General features: G+C 32.1%; 2 protein-coding genes across 3 annotated transcripts; one reads left to right on the top strand and one right to left on the bottom strand.

The window, feature by feature from the left end:
• Window positions 1–5,895: 5,895 nt before the first annotated feature.
• On the top strand, window positions 5,896–10,080 carry LOC108776658 (uncharacterized). 2 transcript variants are annotated; one of them, XM_018543343.1, is made up of 3 exons: window positions 5,896–6,285; window positions 8,819–9,012; window positions 9,493–10,080. In XM_018543343.1, exons 2-3 carry the CDS (start codon window positions 8,925–8,927, stop codon window positions 10,047–10,049), a joined length of 645 nt encoding a protein of 214 aa, XP_018398845.1. In that variant the 5' UTR covers window positions 5,896–6,285; window positions 8,819–8,924; the 3' UTR covers window positions 10,050–10,080. The 2 variants fall into 2 exon arrangements, with proteins under 2 accessions (XP_018398845.1, XP_018398846.1); XM_018543344.1 differs by lacking the exon at window positions 5,896–6,285 and adding an exon at window positions 8,346–8,393.
• An 81-nt stretch (window positions 10,081–10,161) lies between these two features.
• On the bottom strand, window positions 10,162–14,433 carry LOC108776657 (alkaline phosphatase, tissue-nonspecific isozyme). The gene is made up of 7 exons (XM_018543342.1): window positions 14,322–14,433; window positions 13,510–13,905; window positions 13,087–13,250; window positions 12,660–13,010; window positions 12,400–12,598; window positions 11,762–11,983; window positions 10,162–11,063 (listed from the first exon to the last, which is right to left on the bottom strand). The coding sequence occupies exons 1-7, from the start codon at window positions 14,386–14,388 to the stop codon at window positions 10,873–10,875; spliced, it is 1,590 nt and encodes a 529-aa protein (XP_018398844.1). The 5' UTR covers window positions 14,389–14,433; the 3' UTR covers window positions 10,162–10,872.
• Between the last annotated feature and the right edge of the window lie 5,952 nt (window positions 14,434–20,385).

Genomic DNA, 20,385 nt, shown 5'->3' with positions numbered 1-20,385 from the left:
AACCACATCGTATGTAGCTGTGATTTTGCTTTCAAAAAGTAAAAATTAAAAATATTTATAGTGACTGAGATAATATTTTTATATTTATATTCCGTTCAATTATTACCTTTAATCTGCGCTTATTACAATTTTCATTATACACCGCTTTGTTTTTTTTTTTTTTAAGATTGTCTAGAAGATATTGATTAATTAATTAATTATCATGATGAAAAATAATTTATATCCTAAACTTATCGGTGTGTTTTTCAATTTGATCGTTTTTATTCAGCATTTTTATAAGGTAATAAGAATCCAATTTCATCGCGTCGTATTTGACACGGACGTTGCACTTTCAAACATAAAAAAATTGCTTAATCTTCCAATAAGTATTCGATGTCAGTCGTTAGTGATATTAAATGTTACATCATTACATTCATTACATGTAAATCATTACATTCATACAATTATGTGAGAGTCACGCATTTGGAAAAGTTAGCATACAGACAAAAAGATCAGTGCACAGTCCAGAAAAATAATGTGCCCAAATTTCTTGATGAATTCAGACAGTTGGTTTGACTTTTTAATCTGTTTCTTGGCGCTCTGAACGAAAACAGTCATGAGACTATTTAATTAATATATTCGGTCACGGTTCTTAATTTTATGTCTGTTTTTAATTAATATGATTGAGATAACAAAAATTTGCATTCGCCAAAATTTTTCAATAAAATATTTTTCAAGATAGAATAATATTTAATATATATATATTTAATAATATATATATAGATGTTTTATATATATATATATAGATGTTATATATATATATATCGATATACAATATATAGATAAAAAATAATAAAGCCAAATATTGAATAAAAAAAAAATGAAATAAATGTTAAATATATATGTATACATGTTACAGATTCGTTTATTTCTATTGTATTTCATTCTCAATTATAATTAAGATGTTCTCACTTCTCACAATTATAATTATCAATTTAGAATAAGTTATTACTTAATTAACTTTAAGTATATATATATATTTTATAATTAAAACATTGTTCTAGTCATTTTGAAAGTTTTGATAAGATTATATATTATATCAAAAGTAAAAAATTCTATTGTGGATAATTTAAATTCCACAATGATTTACACTTCACAGAAGTTATTCGAAATTAACTTTAATAAAAGCAGTCAACACTGTTTTGAAATTTTCTAACTACGTCCGTGGCTGTATACTCTTCTCATTTAAACACTATTCACTCTCATTCTGACCATTAAAGTCAATCAAATGTGTGATAGTTAGAAATGATCTATAAAGTGAGAGATATATTGAGAAAAAAGAAAAAGCATTAGATAAAAAAGAAAAATTAGATGAATATGTAAACAAGCACATCACGAAATTATATTTATTATAATTAAATTTTATCCATTTCTCAATTTATAAAACGATGTGACTTTCACTTTATCTTTGCTTCACATTATATAATATCATAATGATCGCAATTTACGTACATTTTTATATTAAAAAAATTGAGCATAACTTCCATTTATTGTAATAGAAATTTTTAATAAATTATTTCTTTTATGTAATCTGCATACTATAATTTCTCACAACTTCATTGCTGTGTATTTTATAACGCGCAACTATGATCCAAAATCACTTCTTTTTTTAGAGTTTTTGTAGTTTCTATATACAGCTTTTCAAAAGATTATTTTTCTGATATTTTCTGATCTTTTCTAGAAAAGTTGATAGACATTGATATTAAACGCTTTGTTATTTTAAACATTTTGTTATTTTATATGTAGTATATATAATTCAATTTTTTTATAAGCTTTTGGACCATAGTTGCGCGTTATGAAGTACACGTGAGCAATAGTCCTTTAAATATTTACCATAATAAATTACTAAAGGACCATAATTGAGAGAATGTTTCGCAACTATATCATGAGTAGTAAATAATATTAAAAAAAAAAGATAAAACATATTTGCAAAATTCAATAAGAAAAAGTATTTATCAAGGTATTTATTTTAACACAATTGTTTATCCTTTAACAAAATAATAGAACTTGAATGAAATAAGATCAACATAAAATTAAAATAAAATCGAGATTTTATACATAAACAAAATCAATATTCTTACAGCATTTGAGATTGGCATTCTACTACCATCAGTCGCGTAACTGTTGGACATAATATTTGAAGCTTACATATCTCACAACGTTGCTATCAAGAATGTATACTGGACTATGATTTGTGACTTATAATTCAACGTTATATGCGGTAACATGAAGTTTTGCTAAAGATCGTTCAAACTTGAACAGAAATGTTTATTGTTTTAATATTTGTGACTGAAGTTTGTATATTATTATAATAAAAAAGCCTTGGGCGAAGAACCGCGCTCAGGAGTAAATTACCTTAATATCGGTGTATCGGCGAATTTAACGGTTGTGCTGAGTTGTGCTACGCTAGCACAACTCAGATATACAATATAGATCACATGGAAGCATTATAAACCCGAATTTTGAATAAAAAAGCCTTGGGCGAAGAGCCGCGCTCAAGAGTAAAGTACCCTTAATAAAACATAATTTTGAAACGGAATTGATTTGAGATATTTTTATTTTTGAGAGATGAGAGTATTATAAAAAGAGAATTAAACACACACTATATATACATATATATGTATAAATTTTTTTAACAATCTTATTTTAAAGATCTTATGGTAAAATAAAGAAAATATGTTAAGCTTTCTTTAGTATTTTATTATAGACGCAGCTGGTGACTGGACTCTTTATAATATAATTGCATTTTGGCCATAATCCTACTGAAACCAATCGATATAAATTTAAAGGCTAATAAGCTATTTTTCTTTGAGATAGACTTGCCACGCTCTCTTACTAGACAGACTATATCATTCAGATAAAAAAAACTAGTTACGCATGTTTTAAATTATATTGTTACACAAATTTGAAATATAAAAAATAATGACTTGGGGGGAGGGGAGTGAGAGAGAGAAGGGAGAAATGGTTAGCGTAATAAAACTGAATTTTTTTATGAAGAGTATATTGTACTAATGTAACTATACAAGAAGTTCTGCTAAAGCTGTGTTGTGGATAAGAATTTCCTAAACACGTGATCATTTCGTGATGAAGACGGATGGTCAATGGAATTGTCGACATGAGTGCACATGTTGCACACGTGACACCGTAATTTGACTGCGTTACAATTCTCGTTGTATAAAAGAGAAAGGAATGACCTGGAATTTCAAGCAGTTTTGATTTTAAATTAAATGTTTCAAAAATCATTTATATCGCAAATACAAAATGTAGCTTTTATAGACATTTCATTCAATTGCTCAATAATTATAGAAAAAAATTACACGAAGAATTCTCAATGATTTTTAACGTAGAGCATATTAAATTACCAATAGATTATTTGTAGTCTCTTATCCTAATAAAAATTTGAATTGCATTACCAATACGTGATAAACACGATGGGATAACGATTTATAAATTTAGTAAACTACGATAAACTATTAGATTAACTGTTATTTTAACGCTTTCTTTTTTGAAATGCAAATATAGTTGACTCTGTTTAGGGTTACATCATTTCTGGTTTTCTCAGCACCAATGAAAATGTATTAACTGTATTTGCTCTCAAACCAGATAACAAATTGCTATTAATTTGACATTCGATCTCCTTACGTACGCAGATTCTACAAAAATTGTCAAAGCAAAAATCAACGCGATGCTCAAAAAGATTCGCTTCCGATGCTTCCTGCACTGAATATGTAATTGTATAATGATCGTTATCGCAGAGCGAATGTGTGTGAGCGACGAAACAAAGAGACAAAAAAAAAAAGGAAAATTACTGGTTTTGGAATAGAGCAGCATAAAGTAAGAACGTTTACTATAGGAAAGTTGAAAATTTAAGTCGATAGAAACTCGTGAAATATTTACCGTAAACAAGTATTTCTTATATAATAGTAAAATTATAGAAATAAGAACTTTTTATATATTTTTAATATATTTTTAATATATTTTTAATGTTTTAAAAAATAAATTATCAAGAATTCAACGTTTTCGGAACAAAAAGAACATGTTTTCGGTATCTAATGATAAATTGCTGTCAGCAAGGTGTGCATATTTTTAAAGTCGACTACGTGTATAATTAACTCGATGCGTCAGAGAATTAACACAACTGCCACATGATACATTATCAGATATAAAAATATTTTGAATATATTCTGCGTGTGTATTTTTGTGGTTACAGATTTAAAACACACAGAGTTGAAGCATTCAATCCGTAAATAGAAGTGTAGATGATACATTACTTACATCGAATAAATGTAGTTATTAAAAAAAAATCATTAACGGTATTTTTAATGAGTCGTAAATGAATTCGAATAAGATGACACGTTGCGAACACGTGCTATTTTGCGCCGTTTTAAATAATATTTCAATCAATTTCAGTGTTACGTTTTTTTCAATTGCTTATCTCTACGCAACTGCGTTTTTATAAATGATTATTAAAAGTGTAGCTGTATGCTATGTTTGTGTATATTGCGAATTGAATAAAATATATGAGCAATGTCTAATCAAAATTAGATTAGTGGAAACTTTCCATCGTTGGCTTTTACGTGACGCTTCGGAAGTTAAAGATTGAATGAGAAAAAACGTGACATCCGTATTTAAGTTATCATTAATACAACATTGTTTTGTCTACATTGTAGAACAGTCTGGGAATGTGGGAATTCTCTCTCAAACAGTCATTGGAAACACGCAGCGCGTCACGCCCGATGCGTGTCGAGCAATCTTGAAAAAAGCGAGGTCAATGAAATGACACGTATTCCTTTTTTTCTAGGAAATTAGTACACATCACTTCGATTTATCGATAAATTGAAATTATTAGCGATATTATTGTCATTCCAAACTTTATAGGAATAGGAATTATCTTTCTTATTCGCTTTTTTCAAGATTGTCTTTTCTTATTCTTTTTTTTATAATCACGCATTTTCACGTGTTTTAATGAGGATCAATATCAACGGCCCTACGAAGAATCTTCTTGGGTCTCTACGATCTTTGACCTCATAATCGGTGGTTATAATCACATATTTGTGTTTTTCGTTTCAGGACAGGTTTTGACTGGTCAGTTTCGGAGTATTCATATTACCTCTAAAAAGTTGTACTAAAGAAAGTAATGTAAAGATGACATTAATACAAAATGGAATATCATCCTTTAAAAAACTTTGCAAAACGTATTTTAATATGTAATATACTTCGACATTAGATTCATTTAATTATGCTGCAATATTTCATTATTGTAGGAACCAATAAGATTACATAATTACATGTTACTGTTTACATGTTTCCTCAAAATCTCTTGTGGAAAAATTTTGCTTCACTGTCGTTAAATGTATATTATATTTAAAATATTTAAAAAATCGTATGCATTGCATCTATATTTATATGAAACAAATAGGAACTATGAATAGACTCTAGTGGCAATATTTTTATACAATTGAATGAAATAGGCAATACATAATTTTTATATGTAAACATTAAAATTTTATATTAGGGAATTTTATATACTATCGATTTTGTTTGATTGCCAAGTGAAATTATTTACATTGAGTTTACGTCAAGCTTGAAAGTTTACATTAAAAAAATTATACATTGTCAGAGTTTCGCTCAATTATAAAATAAAATTATTGAAGTTGTCATATGATGCAAACTCTGTTTCCGTTTTGCATAAAAGTATAATTTCATCAATAATGACATAAGGGTATCAATCAAGCTATGCTTCCAGAGGTCGAGGGCGAGGAACGAATGCGTGAGTGTCGAAAGTCTCGTCTCTGCGGTGCCGCGCACGCAGTTCATCTCGACCCTCCGAGCTGATGCCATCGACCAATACAGCGTTAGCTCCAATGGAAGTTGCCGTTTTGGACCGGCTTAGAGTATACCAATATGTTCCGTGCAGCTGATTGTGGTCATAAGTTCGGAGTCGGTAGAAGTGGTTAATCGCCCGGTAGTTTCTAGACGGCCGACCGAAGCCGGTTTAGTAGCCGAGCAAGCATCGAGGCGTAACCATACTCCATCAGCAGTCCTTCCACCGATTGTATATTATTGATCGCAAACGTTTGTTTGGCGAAAGGACACAAAGGATGGGAATATTTCGAGAATTTCCGATAGTTTTCAATCTCTACAAGAAATACAGTTAGTTCTCGTCTATTTCTGAAATCGCGTCCGTGCGAACCTTCCTGGTGATTAGGAAATAGACGCCAAATCCTCCATTACATTAACACTAAGGTGAGCGTCATTTGAAATAACACGTATTTATAAAAATACTTACATATAAGAAATATATATATATATATACTGAGAGAGAGAGAGAGAGAGAGAGAGAGAGAGAGAGAGAGAGAGAGAGAGAGAGAGAAAGAGAGAGAGAGGAAGAGAGAGAAAGACCTTGTGGGTTTGATAGAATTTCCACATTATCTAATTTGAAAATGTTGCTCCAATGAATCATACCAATTCAACGAGGTCAATCGAAACCGTATTTCATGCCAGAAATGCATTGCAATTAGATGTTTGTTTATAGCATGTTCTGATTTTTAATTTATCAACCAATGTGGTATAACATGTATTTGTTGACAATACGTTAATAATTAATTCAGTGTAATATGGTATAAAAGGCAGTAAAAATATTATGCATACATGTGAATATTTTTCGTGGTGATTATTATTCAAATTATTAACCTCAAAAGTAATTATTTGTAGGAATTATTTTATTATAATTTGTTGTATATAATAAATATTATTATAATTTGATTTAGAATTTATTAACTTTTACGTTATTTGATATATATATATATAATTTAATTTGTATAAAATATGTTTGTCAATTTTTTATAAGATAAAAGATTGTAGATTCAATTATAATAAATACGAACCTATAGTTTGTACTACAAAGTTTTAAATATTGATTAAAAAATAATCTTAATCGATTTATTCTTAATATAGTTTGATTTAAACGACTTGGCCAATTAGTGGTCGTATGATTAAGTTTAAACTTTACTATATTTACATGCACTTTATACACATAGGTACATGCTATTTTAAATATTACATACCATTTATATATATATTTAAAGTATAATTTACAAGTTTCCAGTGTAAGATATAGTCTAGGATTAAAAGTAGTTTATTAAATAATTTCAAGAAAAAAAATTGTAATCCGTCCAGCTGCCATACATATTTCTCGTAATTGCTAGTTGTGCTATTTTATTATTGCTTATTTAAAGTATATTTTAAAGTGCGATTTAAAAGTACTATTTATTTTAATTAATTTGTCTTTAACAAACAATAATTTTTTAGATAACATTTATAATTTTTTTTTTATTATTTGATATGAATCATTTGTAACTGAATCTTTGACTTCGCGAAATGATCTATTTATATGAAAAAGTTTTGACATAGTAAATCCCGATAGTCTGTCTAACTAAATTATTAAATTTTATGATACTCCTAATCTATTTTGCTAGTAGATAGATACTCCGTGTTTATTAACATTCTTAACTAGCTTCATGAAAATATAAATATGTTACAGCAATTGTGTAATTACAACAGAATTTATTCGAGAACAATCTTATATAAATTTTATTTCTGAATATTTTCTGCGCATCAATAGTGAAAAATATAAAGACAATATTTTAACAATTTTACAATTTGCTTTTAATAACTATATTAAAAAATTTCCTTTTTATAAAAATTTACAATTCATAATAAATAGTTTAAACTTAAATTTTGGTTAACTATGTTGAAAGTTTCACAATGAAGTGTCTAAAAATTTAGCTAAATACAAATCTGAAAATAGTCATATGAGTCATCAAGATAATTTAAACCAAAATGATTATCGAATGTGTTGACGATAATGTTGTTGAAAGTTTTTACTATTTTTAGCAGTCAATTTGAACGTCCTATATACATATATTATTATTTTGATAGTCTAACAAAATTTTTTTCAGATTTTTATTTAGTTGAATTTTTAGCTATCTACTTTAGCAAAACGTTTTTGTCGTGTACGCTCAAAGTACTAAATATATATTGTAATTACATGGAAACAATAATTATAATTAATAATTACAAGTTTTCAATGAAAGATGTCGATGAGAAGGCTTCAAAAATAGTCATCTAAGTTTCAAGAAAAAAATTTTTTTATCAGACGTGCATATTTCTCGCTCTCGCTAAGTCACGCAAAATTTTTGCGTCAAAGTATTAATCTTGGGTCGGTAGGCTATCGAATCGTGACGCCTTTTTTTAACTACACAACTTCCACAGTGCGAATTACGAGAACCTTTCAGTACTGGCCGAAACGCTTACTGGTGACCTCCACTAAAAGTTGTCACCAAAGACGATCGGTAATCGATTAATTTTTCTCGTTTTATTTATGTTAATTCCTATTCTATAACTCTTAGCGACAGTATCAATGCGATTGTTACATTGTCGTTTCTCAGATTTTATATGTATAGTAAAAACACTACGCAACGATATACATATATGTACACAGGTGTGTGTGTGTGTGTGTGTGTGTGTGTTGTGTGTGTGTGTGTGTGTGTGTGTGTGTGTGTGTGTGTGTGTGTGTGTGTGTGAGAGAGAGAGAGAGTTATAGAATAGTAGCCTTGTTCCTGTGTTTTGAAGAAATCGATTATTTATTCTTTTCTGTACTTATATAATTTTTTATATAGTTATGATATTTTATATAGTTATGATTAAGTATTTTATATAGTAATATAATATTTTGTACAGTTTATATAATCATCATTAATGCGCTTGTCTTTTTCAGGTGATATTCCGAGTATATTCCCTGAGGGAAGAGCTTTATGTGAAAAGATAGAAAAACAGCATCGATCACAGATAGGTTAAACATATTCTCTGAACATCGTGCTAAAATGTCGCAGACGTCGGAGATCATGGAGCAGAAAGATGGCCTAAAGAGGAAACCAACTCTCGTTAGACGAGTGTCCGATATGTTTAAGGGTAAATAAACAAAACAACCGCGTTCATTATCTTTTTCTCAGTCCCAGCTCTTTTTTCCTAAATAGCATGGAATACTTCAGCAGTATTGCTAGAATGTTCCACATTATCTGGGTTTGTACATGCAGAAATTTTGTAAATCGAATTATAATTTTAAATACTTTTTTTTTATATCTTTTTTTAAATAGGAGATATGTTTAGCCAATAATATCTCAGCTTCACTCTTATCGCAAAAAATTATGTAGTTGGAATATCATGTAATAAAAGATGTTTTCGGCTCGTAAATGATAGTAACTAACGTCCGTGCTGATTAATGATTTGTTTTTTATTCCTGCATTTTCTGAACTGGTGTACACGGTGCAATAAGTTGAAGTGAAACAAATGTACGTTTGTTATACTTTAACTTATTTCACCATGTGCATTAGTTCAAAAAATGCAGGAAGGAAGAACACAAGCTAAGTATTCTTTTTCTCTCAACGACAGATGGAAACTATAGTGGGCCACCGATGCTATTCCGTCACGCGTCGATGCAGAAGATCCGTCATTGCTGCCAGAATCTCAACCTGCTACCGTATCTTCTCTACTCTTTCGATAATTCCAAGTCGCATCCACTAGTCCGCAAGATGCATGTTTACCTCAGCCATTTTCTTCAGGAAATCACACTCAGTCTTCGGGTCACGTACGAGAATTTGCGTCAATCTGTGCTGCATGAAATCCGCATCGAGAAACCAGCCGAAGCGCAAAAAGCGATTCCAGAAGCAAATGACGATTCTACTAAACTTGACGCGAGGTTCAACAGGTTTAAAAAACCGAAGCGGAAGCACTCATGCTATCTGACTGCGGCCGTGTATTTTGTTCCATTGCTCCTCATCTTTCAGATGACAACCCTATGCAGCCTGACGATTTTCGGCAAATATACCCCTGGTTTCATCTTCTTGGTCACCTCGCTACTCTTCCTCGGCGGTATCGCGCTTAAAATACTGTTACACGGGTCTGTGCTGCACGACGTCAAGAATTGCGAGAGGAAAATGGTGCAGTGATTTCCCGCCGTTTTCACTGTCGCTTTATCATCTAAAGACAATAGAAGGAACAAAGAAGACTCCACATTTGGAGTTTGCGTGTTTCGTCGTATTACATTGCATCAAATATTACGTTCCGTACACGATCGACAGGACATTAACATATATTAACGCGTTCGCATTGATAAAACCTCCATAGTCTTTTTCATCTTGATGTAGCCTTTTATTTTTCACATGTAACGTTTCCGATCATTGGTTTTATACATGTATTCTTCCTTTTTTTGTACGTTGTTAAAATCATTAAGCTGGAATCGTGTAAATGTATAAACTACATCGTAAAGAAGACATTTTTATAAGCTATATAATGTATAAATGAAATAATATTTTTCTAAGCAGAAGCATAATCTTGATTGTTCTCAAGCGTAATCTGATCGGAGGACTGCTTGCATTCTATGACTTCACGACGCAAGTATTGCGAGTGTCTTTATCCTCTGCAGTATAAGACTGAGAATTATTTTTTAACATATATATTTGTAAATAAACGTGCGCGAATGATATATGTATATATTATATAATGAAAGGTGGATTTGTAAAATTGTCTCTCTCTCGATTTGTTGCGACAAAACGAAACGGATATAGGACCCTAATGTGTCCATTAAAAGTTAATCGAATCTGTGATGGTGTGGGTACAAGTGATTGCTCACAAACACTTGCAATACCACTTAATTACACATGATAAGAGTTACTTTATGCGTAGAGATTCACGCCTTAAGCGATCCTATCGATACTGTTTTTTATAGAAAATAAAAAAAATTGATAATACTTTTATTAACTCTTCGCTGATTTATTTATATACGCTATTTTTATACGCTATTAAAGTTAACGAGATTAGACTACCATATAAAACAACTGGGTTCAGATTGCAATGCGATATTCCGGCGTTATTAGAATACTCGCCGATCCCTGCGGCATATGCGATAACGTGTGCAACATAGTTTTGTTCGTGCACGCTATGGAAGAGATGCGCATACGGTCCTGCAAAGAAGATTCAAACATTTAACATTAGATTATAGACTTAAATATTTAACACTAGAAGTAGAATCAACTTGTTTAAATCCACAGAATACAAACTGACAATATTCTACATCAATGTTATCATTTCCTATTAATAATGTAACTATTAAGCATAATATCTATTATATTACATTTATATTGTTGAGTAGGAAGTTGTAATATTGATGTAAAGACGCGTTGACGATATGACCAATATGCCAACATTAGCAAATATCATAAACATACATGAGATAAATAAATAATTATCCATATTGAATGTAGTTAATATTTAGCGAATGTATGCAAAGTTGATGTATACATTGGTCATAACGTCTAGAGGTACCTTAATTTATGTTATTATTAATAATTCCGATAGGATATAACATTTATGAAATTATATAATGTGATCACAAAATTTGTAATTTGTAATATTATACAGGATATTTACAAAAACAAATGCAAAAACTCTGATGTTTTCTAAAATATTGATAACTGTTTGTGCAATTAATTTTGACATAATTTTGATAAAACAATAATGATATGATGAATTATCTTAGTAACATATTTATCAAATTAAAGGGAAGAAATTGTTCAATAATTAAGAAAAAGTTTTAGCTATATTTTTTAACTGCAGAATTTGTCTTTCGTAATATGTCGTAACTAATTAGACATTGTCGCACCTATAGCGTATACAGCTACGTCTCCACCGCCGTGGTGAGCTTCATCCGATATGATTGTAGCTTGTTGGCTATAAGTAAAATCGCTAGTGTTCGATTTGAATGGATCGATTCTCTTGGCTTGACCATCATCGCCTACGATGTAAGCGACATTGTTTGGTCCACCCGTACTATAAGATAACGTCGTGTATGGTATCCCGTCGTACTTAGATTTTTGAGCAATTCCTGAAATACAATTGTCCTCGGCGTGCAGTTTAGAAAGACTACATATATCAGTAAATAAATTCACGCGAAATTATATATAAGCAACTAAGGCTTATAGACTTCGATTCGTATTAGTTATGTTGTTACATTGACGGTCCTTTAAAATTTAATATAATAATTATGTTTACATATAGTTTTGTATACAAAAAAGTATATAATTGGCAATAAAAAAATGATAATAATAAATTATAGATTTCGGGATTAACACGCAACAAATTTTTTTGGTATGTGAAACTATAAATATATTAATTATTATTATTAACATTAGCAGTAATAACTATAAAAATGGAGCTCCTTATTATTTCAAAATTTGTGATTGTAATTGTATAATGCAGTTATAACCACAAATACGTTCTTCTTTTACTGCATTGTCTTACCCAAAATGGATGAACCTCGAGAACTGTATCCATTGAAGATCATTGACTGTGTGTGATCACTTGTGACTATAACGAGAGTGTCATCGGAATCGATTATTCCAAGAGTGGCGTTAATAGCGTCCGAAAATCTGACAGTTTCTAGCAGTGCTTGAGCAGCATGACCGCGATGATGAGCAAAGTCAATTAGACCGCCTTCTACCTGTAGAAGACCAGTCAGATTAATTTATTTCGTATCCCTATCCGAAAGATAATAATTGTACCATTAAAAAATATCCTTCTTTGGATTTTTGTAAAATTCGTAAAGCCATCATAGTCATTTCTTCCAAGCTCGGTTGTCCCTTTGGACCTCGTTCTCGCTTCCAGTCCATCGTAATATGACCATTGGCAAAAATACCTAGCAGGTAATCTACGTTATTAATATCGATCCGGGACAATTCTTCATTGTTTTGCACAACTTTATAAGCTAAGTTTCTATTAGATTTATCTTTCATCCATTCATCAATAAGATCACGACCGTCTTGTCTGTAGCAAGCCCACGTATCTATCGGATCAAATTCGCCCGCGCTCTTCACATTGGATTTCATTACCTGTCTACCACCGCCCATAATTACCTATAAACAGGTAAACGTATTATCTATTGTATTATTCTTGTAATTAAACAATTTTCACGACTCGTTCTTTGTTTACTCGAATATTTTTCCCCGGATCATTCTCCACTAATTGTCTGGCGATATCTTTGCAGCTAGTAGCGTTTTTAGGCATTTTTGATTCGCATTCCCATCTTCGATTTGCAGAGTGAGCATAAAGCGGCGCCGGAGTTGCGTGAGTAACTCTAGTATTTGTTACGAAACCTGTATATTAATTGTATTATATTTCGTAAAAAAATTATAAATTAATTATAATTAAAATAAAAATATAAAAAACGAGAACTTTATTTTTACTTTAAACCTTTGAACAAATTATTATTGACATATAATTTAATATATTTTTGTACAAATTAATTATAAAAAAAATTAATGACACACAAAATTGAGAAAAAAAATTTTTTTAATAATTATTATACATAGGCATCATTAAGACTTTTAAAGTCGGAATATTAGTAGATTCGACCTGTGGCTTTACCAGCTGCTTGGGCCCATTTTATAAATGAATTCACGTGATAATTCGCATTCAAGCTTGCCTCGCAATCATCTAATTGCACGTTTGCGTCTACTCCTACAACTTCGTAATTCGTCTTGACTCCCCCGAAGAGAGCGGTGGCGGAGGAAGCTGAGTCAGGGACTTGTTGATTCGTAGTATATGTCTTTAGTATCCCAACATGAGGAAAATGCTCCCAGGCAAGTCGACTGGTTTCACCACCATGATAAATTCTGCTAGCCGTTATAGTATCAGGACTCATACCGTCCCCCACAAACAGAATCACGTTTTTCGCTTTTTTTAAATTCCAAGCATATAAAAGAGATTCTTCCAGTTCTTTGTTTGCTAATTTATGCCAGTGTTGGCTATCTGCATTAGAAACGACGATACGCTCAATCTTCCTTATTTCACAGATATATTTGTTCAAATAGATGTAATAACATGTTAAAAACAAACGTTAATCTATTGGAAAAGAAATTTCGCACTTACAAATAGAAAAAAAGATTTCTTAAATTTTTTATCTTCCATATAAAAATATGCTTATAGGAAAAACTTTTTATTGCGTTTTGTAGTATTGTTTTAAAATTATCGCATTTAAAATTATCACGTACGGTTTGAGTATAATTAGTAATTGAGTAATTAGTATAATTAATCTTGTGTCCTTGAATATGTACGATAAGAAATGCATCGTAAAATTCCATGAACTATTTTTTAAGAGTCTGTAGTCAATTATAACTATGATGACACTTGTCAGAGGAGTATAAAATTAATTTATTTTTAAATACCTTCGATTGCAAACACATTCATAATCTTGACAAAGCATACAGAAAGATAAACAGTAAGATATTTCATTTTTCTTCCACTATTACCGAACTTTAATTATGTAAAATCTAACGAAGACACTATGCACACTATGTGAAGACACTATGCACACTATAAGTCAGAGAGAAACTCTGACTAAATAATCTATAAATACGTCCTCTGCTGAAATGTAGTAGGAAACACGAATAGAGAGGCTCTATCTCAAATGGTAACGGTTTAATTTTCAATGATATCGTAAGACACGGTAGCGTCTCAGCGCTAAGTATGATAATACGCGGTAGAAATCAATGCAGTTAGATGCACTAGTGCGTACTAGTTTATATTAAAAAAAAAAGCCAAAGTTATACATTGATTTAATTTTGAGTATAAAAGTGAAATGCAAATATTGCAAATTATAAATTTTTTAATACGAATATATGTATATATTTAAAAACTTGTGTGTGTGGGATACATTCTATATAGCATATTTTATTCGAAACATTCTGGAATGTCTTTAGGACGTTTAAAGAATATAAAAGTGAAATGCAAATATTTTTTTAATTACAAAATACATACAATTATTATACATATAATAATTTTTATTAGGGGAGAATAGGGCAACGCGGCGCGGCGTAACGAGCAATACGGTGCATTATTATTGTAATAATTTGCATTAGCTGACACTTCGAATATTAATGTTATTTAGTGCAATTATTATATGTTTAACTAACAATAAGATGTATACAAAATTTTAGAACAATTAATCTTTTTCTTTAATTTTTATCAACTAAAAGTTAGTTTGATATTAACTTTTTTATTATATGCTTATTAGCATAATTATTATAATAAGAAAGTTTTATTTTGTTATATATTTTTACGTCCAAGTCTCAGGATCTTTTTTATTTCGTAAGAAGTTCTGGATTAAGGATGAGACCTCGGAAGAACGTAACCGATACTACTTTCTCGGGAACGTGAGGGCAAGTCAATAAGTTTTTAAAAAATCATAGTAAAACACATTTTTTTTGGATCGATTCATTTTTGTTTCTCAACATAGTCTCCTTTCGCTCAATACACTTGATCCAACGATTCTCCAACTTTTTCAAGCCGTCCTAATAATATGATTTGTCCAATCCTTCAAAATAAGCCTCAGTTTCGGCGATGAGCTCTCTGGTGAATCTCATCCCTCCATTTCTCCAGGTTTGGAAACAGGAAATAATCACAGGGGGCTAAAAAGGGGGAACGAATATGCTGGATGGAAGCAATTCGTAGCAGAATTCGTTGAATTTGGTTATCGGTGCTGGACCCGTGCATTGTCTTGATGGAAGAGCACTTTCTTCTTCGCCAAATAGACGTTTTTTCTTTAAAATATTATTGAAACGGTCCAATAAGGCTGCATAGTAATCGCCATTGATCGTTTGCTTTGACGGAAGGTAATTGATATAAATTATATCATATCGCGTGCATCCCGAAAAACTGTGGCCATCACCTTTCCGGCCGACTTCACGGTCTTCGCCTTCTTCGGAGCTGGTTCACCCGGTGAAATCCATTGTTTTTTTGTCTCGGGTATGAAGTAATGGATCCATGTTTCGCCCACAATAATGAATCGACGCAGAAATTCATCTGGATTACGATGAAACATCTCCAAACATTATTTTGAAATCGTCACACGATCGCACTTATGAGCAAACGCGGCACCCATCTTTCCGATAGCTTTTACATATTCAATTGTTCGTGCAAAATTGAAATCACCGTGCCATGTGATATGCATGTGGCCTCAACAATCTCGCGCACTTTCACTCGTCGATCAGTTAAAATAATATCGTAGATTATATCTATATCGATGATTTCTGGCGTAGCAGCCTCAATTGGACGTCCCGAACGAGGTGCATCACATGTGGATGTACGACCACATTTAAATTGATTCACCCAATTGTATACAGTCGCAAACGCTGGTGCAGATGTGCTATGAACATTGTCCAACTCGGCTTTGATTTCTTTCGGTGCGTTAAATCTTTCATATGTAGATGTTTGATCACTGCACGAAACTCATTTTTTCCATTTTGCAAAAAATACAAAGGTTGTTCTCTTTAATCGTCTACAGAAATGAAACCTTTCAATGAATTCCGCTCAAAATTTGACAGTAATCAGCTGAAAGATGCTACTTGTCAAAAAGTAATGTGACATGATACTACGAGTGCCGTTTGACATATTTTCTAAGAACTTATTGACTTGCCCTCGTATTTTAATTCGTTGTCAGTCAATATTCGCGAGGCGTATGTTATTGATTGATCTTTAATGATTTTCCTCTGAGACAAGATACCTCCCACGGTTATTCCAGAAGCGTCAGTTGTTAAAATAAAGGGTCTCAAAAAATCAGGATATTGCAAAATAGGTTCTTCGCATAATTTTTGTTTTAATATTTCGAATGATTCTTCTTGAACGGATGTCTACTCAAAATGTGTATTGTTTTTTAACAAATTTGTTAAAGGTTGCGCCAATTTCGAGAAATGATAGGAACTGCCAACCGGCGAAGGGTTTCTATCTTTTCTCTCTTACGTTGACTCGCTCGATGCTTACTCGATGATTACATTTGACCATCTACCAAAAATAGAAAATGTAGATTACTATTGGCACTCAACCGCTATCAGTAATCGTAAGGCAGAAGGAGGAAAGAAGTGAAAGGAGATTAGAAGAAAGAATTACTCGTAGCGATTTACCGCTTCGAGTAATGATAGCAATAGAAAAGAATAGAATGAATTACTCGTAGCGAGTTACTGCTTCGAGTAATTATAGAAGATGAGAAAAGAAAGATACTCCTGGCGATTTACTGCCTTGAGTAATATGAAGAAATAAAAGAATTACTCGTAGCGATTTACCGCTTTTATACACTTTTCATGTCGTATAACAGTGTCTGCAATATGACTTGAAATTAGCCGAGTTATCCGCATGCAATAAAAGTGCATAATTAATAGCAGTTTTGGGAGGTCTGAACAGCGCTTCGAAAGCGCTTTACATGCGCTGGTGTGCTACGTGGGTACTTATGTCAGTATAAATTATTTGAATTTAGTGGCAAGAAATCATGTTCTTTAAAAATAAATAAGATTTACTGTAATTTTCAAAGCTGTAAAATGTATAGATTGTAATAAGGCTGAATAAATTTAAAACTAATAAAGAGAAACAGGCCAATAAATTCGTTAAAATCTTTAATTTATTCTAATATATTGCGAAGAATATCACGTAATGTTGGCGTTTCGTCCCGGCTTCCACTACTAGACTCATCAGTAAGGTATTGTAATAGAAGCCTATCTTATACGCCTGAGAGAGTTATTTAGTTGAGATTTTATATAAAGAGATATACGCGTATCAAAGCACTTGCGAGAATTTTGCGAATATCTATAGACCTCTGATGGCGGGTCGACGTAGTCATATTCTTCGCAATATTTATCTAAAGTAATATATGTATTTCCTTCCTTTTATCTGAAAGGTCCCCTCAAAATTGCGCGCCGAACTATTTATTGGCTCGTAGCCCTGTTTTTCTTTATTAGTTTCAAAGCTGTAAGTTACAGCAAGTGAATAAACTTTGAATTTGCCGCTTAATGATGATGCCATTCAGGGTGAATTTTTGATTGGTTGTCTGGAGCTATTGTGTGCGTGAGCATATCATTATTTTTATACTGTGATACCATATTGATTAATTCTCTGAAACTGGCTACGAGAGCATTTCTTGATTGGTTAATTAATACAATTCTTTCTTCCGATTGGCCATTCAAAAGTTTCGAAGTATTTGTAGCGTCAGATGGACCGCACCCACTATCATGCGCATGAGCGTAGCCCAGATTTTTGTCAAGGTACCATATTGATTAATTGATTGGAGCTATCATACGCATGAGCATACCCTCGTCCTCCACCTCGCACTCAAGCTTGAGAGCGGCCATGCACAGAATTTAGCTGTACTTTTAATTAAAGCGCCTCTATGTCCACAAAATTGAACTACGTAGCCAATGCTCATGATAAAATTTATTTACTAATAAAATTGGTGAATATCAAATTTATAAAAAGTGGTTGCTTTTCAATCTTGTTGTGTCTATGTAACGAATCGTGAGTTAAAGAAATCTTTCTCTTTCTAAATTATTTAGGAATAATATATTATTTATATGAAGACACAATGAACCTCGTCTGCGTGACGTTTGATGGGCTTCTGGAAGGAGGCCACCTCCAGAGGGTATTATTATTAATCCATTATTTATGAAAAACCGGGTGTATAAAGGAAACTCGAGTAAAAAGAATGCCTTTACAACGATAGGATTGCCGCTGTTTTGTATCTATCGCTGCCGCACCGCCCCGATCCGTCGCCAGCTTTTCTACTCAATACCTAGTAGAACAATGATTCGGGTTAAATAACCAATTTAGGGGATTGAAAGAAGAAGAAGAATGGTGGCAGATTGATTGTCCATCTTTGTCTGTTTAGCGGATAGAAAATTATGCCGTAGCGTACTCTTATGAAAAATACAAATTTTGGTGTTAACTGTCAATTTGGGTGTTAGTTTATGATATACCCACAATTTTAGTGTCATTTCGAGTGTTACATTCAAATACTTGGGTGTCATCTCCTTTTTGGATATTATTTTCGGCGTTACTGTCAAATGATTGAGGTTGGATGTATATCATTAACTGGGGTATATTAGTTGAGTGTAACCCTGGATCTACAATAAGTGTTTTAAGCCGTAAGAAATTAACTAATTACAGTCGAAATTCGAGGAGAATGACCGAGCATGATTCGTCCATTTCTTATGGCTTAAGGCAAAACTCTATTGTAGATTCGGGATAATCGGTGATACTGTCAAATAATTGAGTATCGGTTGGGTGTGACTTTTATATAGTGTCGGTACTCAACTCTTGGTGTCTAGTTCTGAAGAACCACTCGACCGTGACGGACGTTTCGCGTGCTCTTAATCGTATATCTTTGAAAGTGTTGCCGAATCTGACTGTGCACTTCTTCTTCCTGATGCGATTCCGCGGAATGGCTCGTTTGTTTTGACGCGCGTTGATTGCGGCGTGACGACGTCGTAGGCGCAGGCTCCCGTTCGGGCTACGCCATTTAAGCCGTCAACGCTTTCCAAAAATATAATGTAATCTCGAAAGGGAATGTTTCCACTGAGCGCGTCACGCGTCGCATCGTCAAAGAAGAGAAAGAGAGGGGTTGTGTACATGTATAAACTTCTTTCTTTTTCTCTTTCGCGACTCGACGTGTGACGCACTCAGTGGAAATACCCCTTTCGAGGTTACATTATATTTTTGGAAAGCGTTGCCTGCTTTGACTGAGCCCCCACAGAACATGTACTAAGTGAGCCCCTTCGTAACTCTTTAAGGATGTGGTCTGGCCGTATCAACCTCCTATATTACTATTTTAGAATGCGGGAGCCATTAATTAAAGAAGAAGAAGAACTCTTAGCTTCGACACTCAAAGTTTCAGTGTCACGCGACATAAAATAATTTTTAAATTAATATAATACATCTTTCGATGAATTTTTCGATAATTGAATGTCGATTGGATAGATTAACTCCATTTGAAGTTGTGTTCCAAAATTCACTGTCAATGCTGAAAATGTATAATGTATGTAAATTAAACTGTAGATTTTCAGCGCTGGCAGTGAATTTTAGAATGTAGCAAAGAATACTTTCATTTGAGGATCACACTCATTTGAGATTTTTTTGGGATTAACCCTCATATCGATGTGATCGTCAATTCACCATCCGAATCTACACCAATACTTTTACAATCAAATTATTTAAAGATCAAGTGGTTGAGTTAAAAATAAAAATAAGAAGAAGGAGCATATACCACACGCTGGTTAAAAGTAGCGAAGATTTCGTATATTTAATACTACTAAATTTACATAATTATAATAAACGTTTCGGTCATTAATGTGACCATCTTCAGTATACAAAAATTTATAATTTAATTCACTAATATATTATAAATGAAACTAAGTGCTAGAGCACAACTTTTCGCATGTTTGTCAATTATTCTATACTATAAGATATTAA

This window comes from Cyphomyrmex costatus, unplaced genomic scaffold, assembly GCF_001594065.2.
Source record: "Cyphomyrmex costatus isolate MS0001 unplaced genomic scaffold, Ccosl1.0 scaffold367, whole genome shotgun sequence".
NCBI lineage: Eukaryota > Metazoa > Arthropoda > Insecta > Hymenoptera > Formicidae > Cyphomyrmex > Cyphomyrmex costatus.
This window is presented reverse-complemented; position numbering and strand designations above follow the sequence as displayed.

Bases quoted from the DNA above. Each gene is read 5' to 3' on its own strand.
- LOC108776658 (XM_018543343.1), top strand. From the start codon at position 8,925: ATGTCGCAGACGTCGGAGATCATGGAGCAGAAAGATGGCCTAAAGAGG. The intron at 9,013-9,492 runs GTAAATAAACAA...TCTCAACGACAG, and splicing joins AGTGTCCGATATGTTTAAGG to ATGGAAACTATAGTGGGCCA.
- LOC108776657 (XM_018543342.1), bottom strand. From the start codon at position 14,388: ATGAAATATCTTACTGTTTATCTTTCTGTATGCTTTGTCAAGATTATG. The intron at 13,011-13,086 runs GTAAACAAAGAA...ACCTGTTTATAG, and splicing joins ATCCGGGGAAAAATATTCGA to GTAATTATGGGCGGTGGTAG. The intron at 11,984-12,399 runs GTAAGACAATGC...ATTGTATTTCAG, and splicing joins TCGAGGTTCATCCATTTTGG to GAATTGCTCAAAAATCTAAG.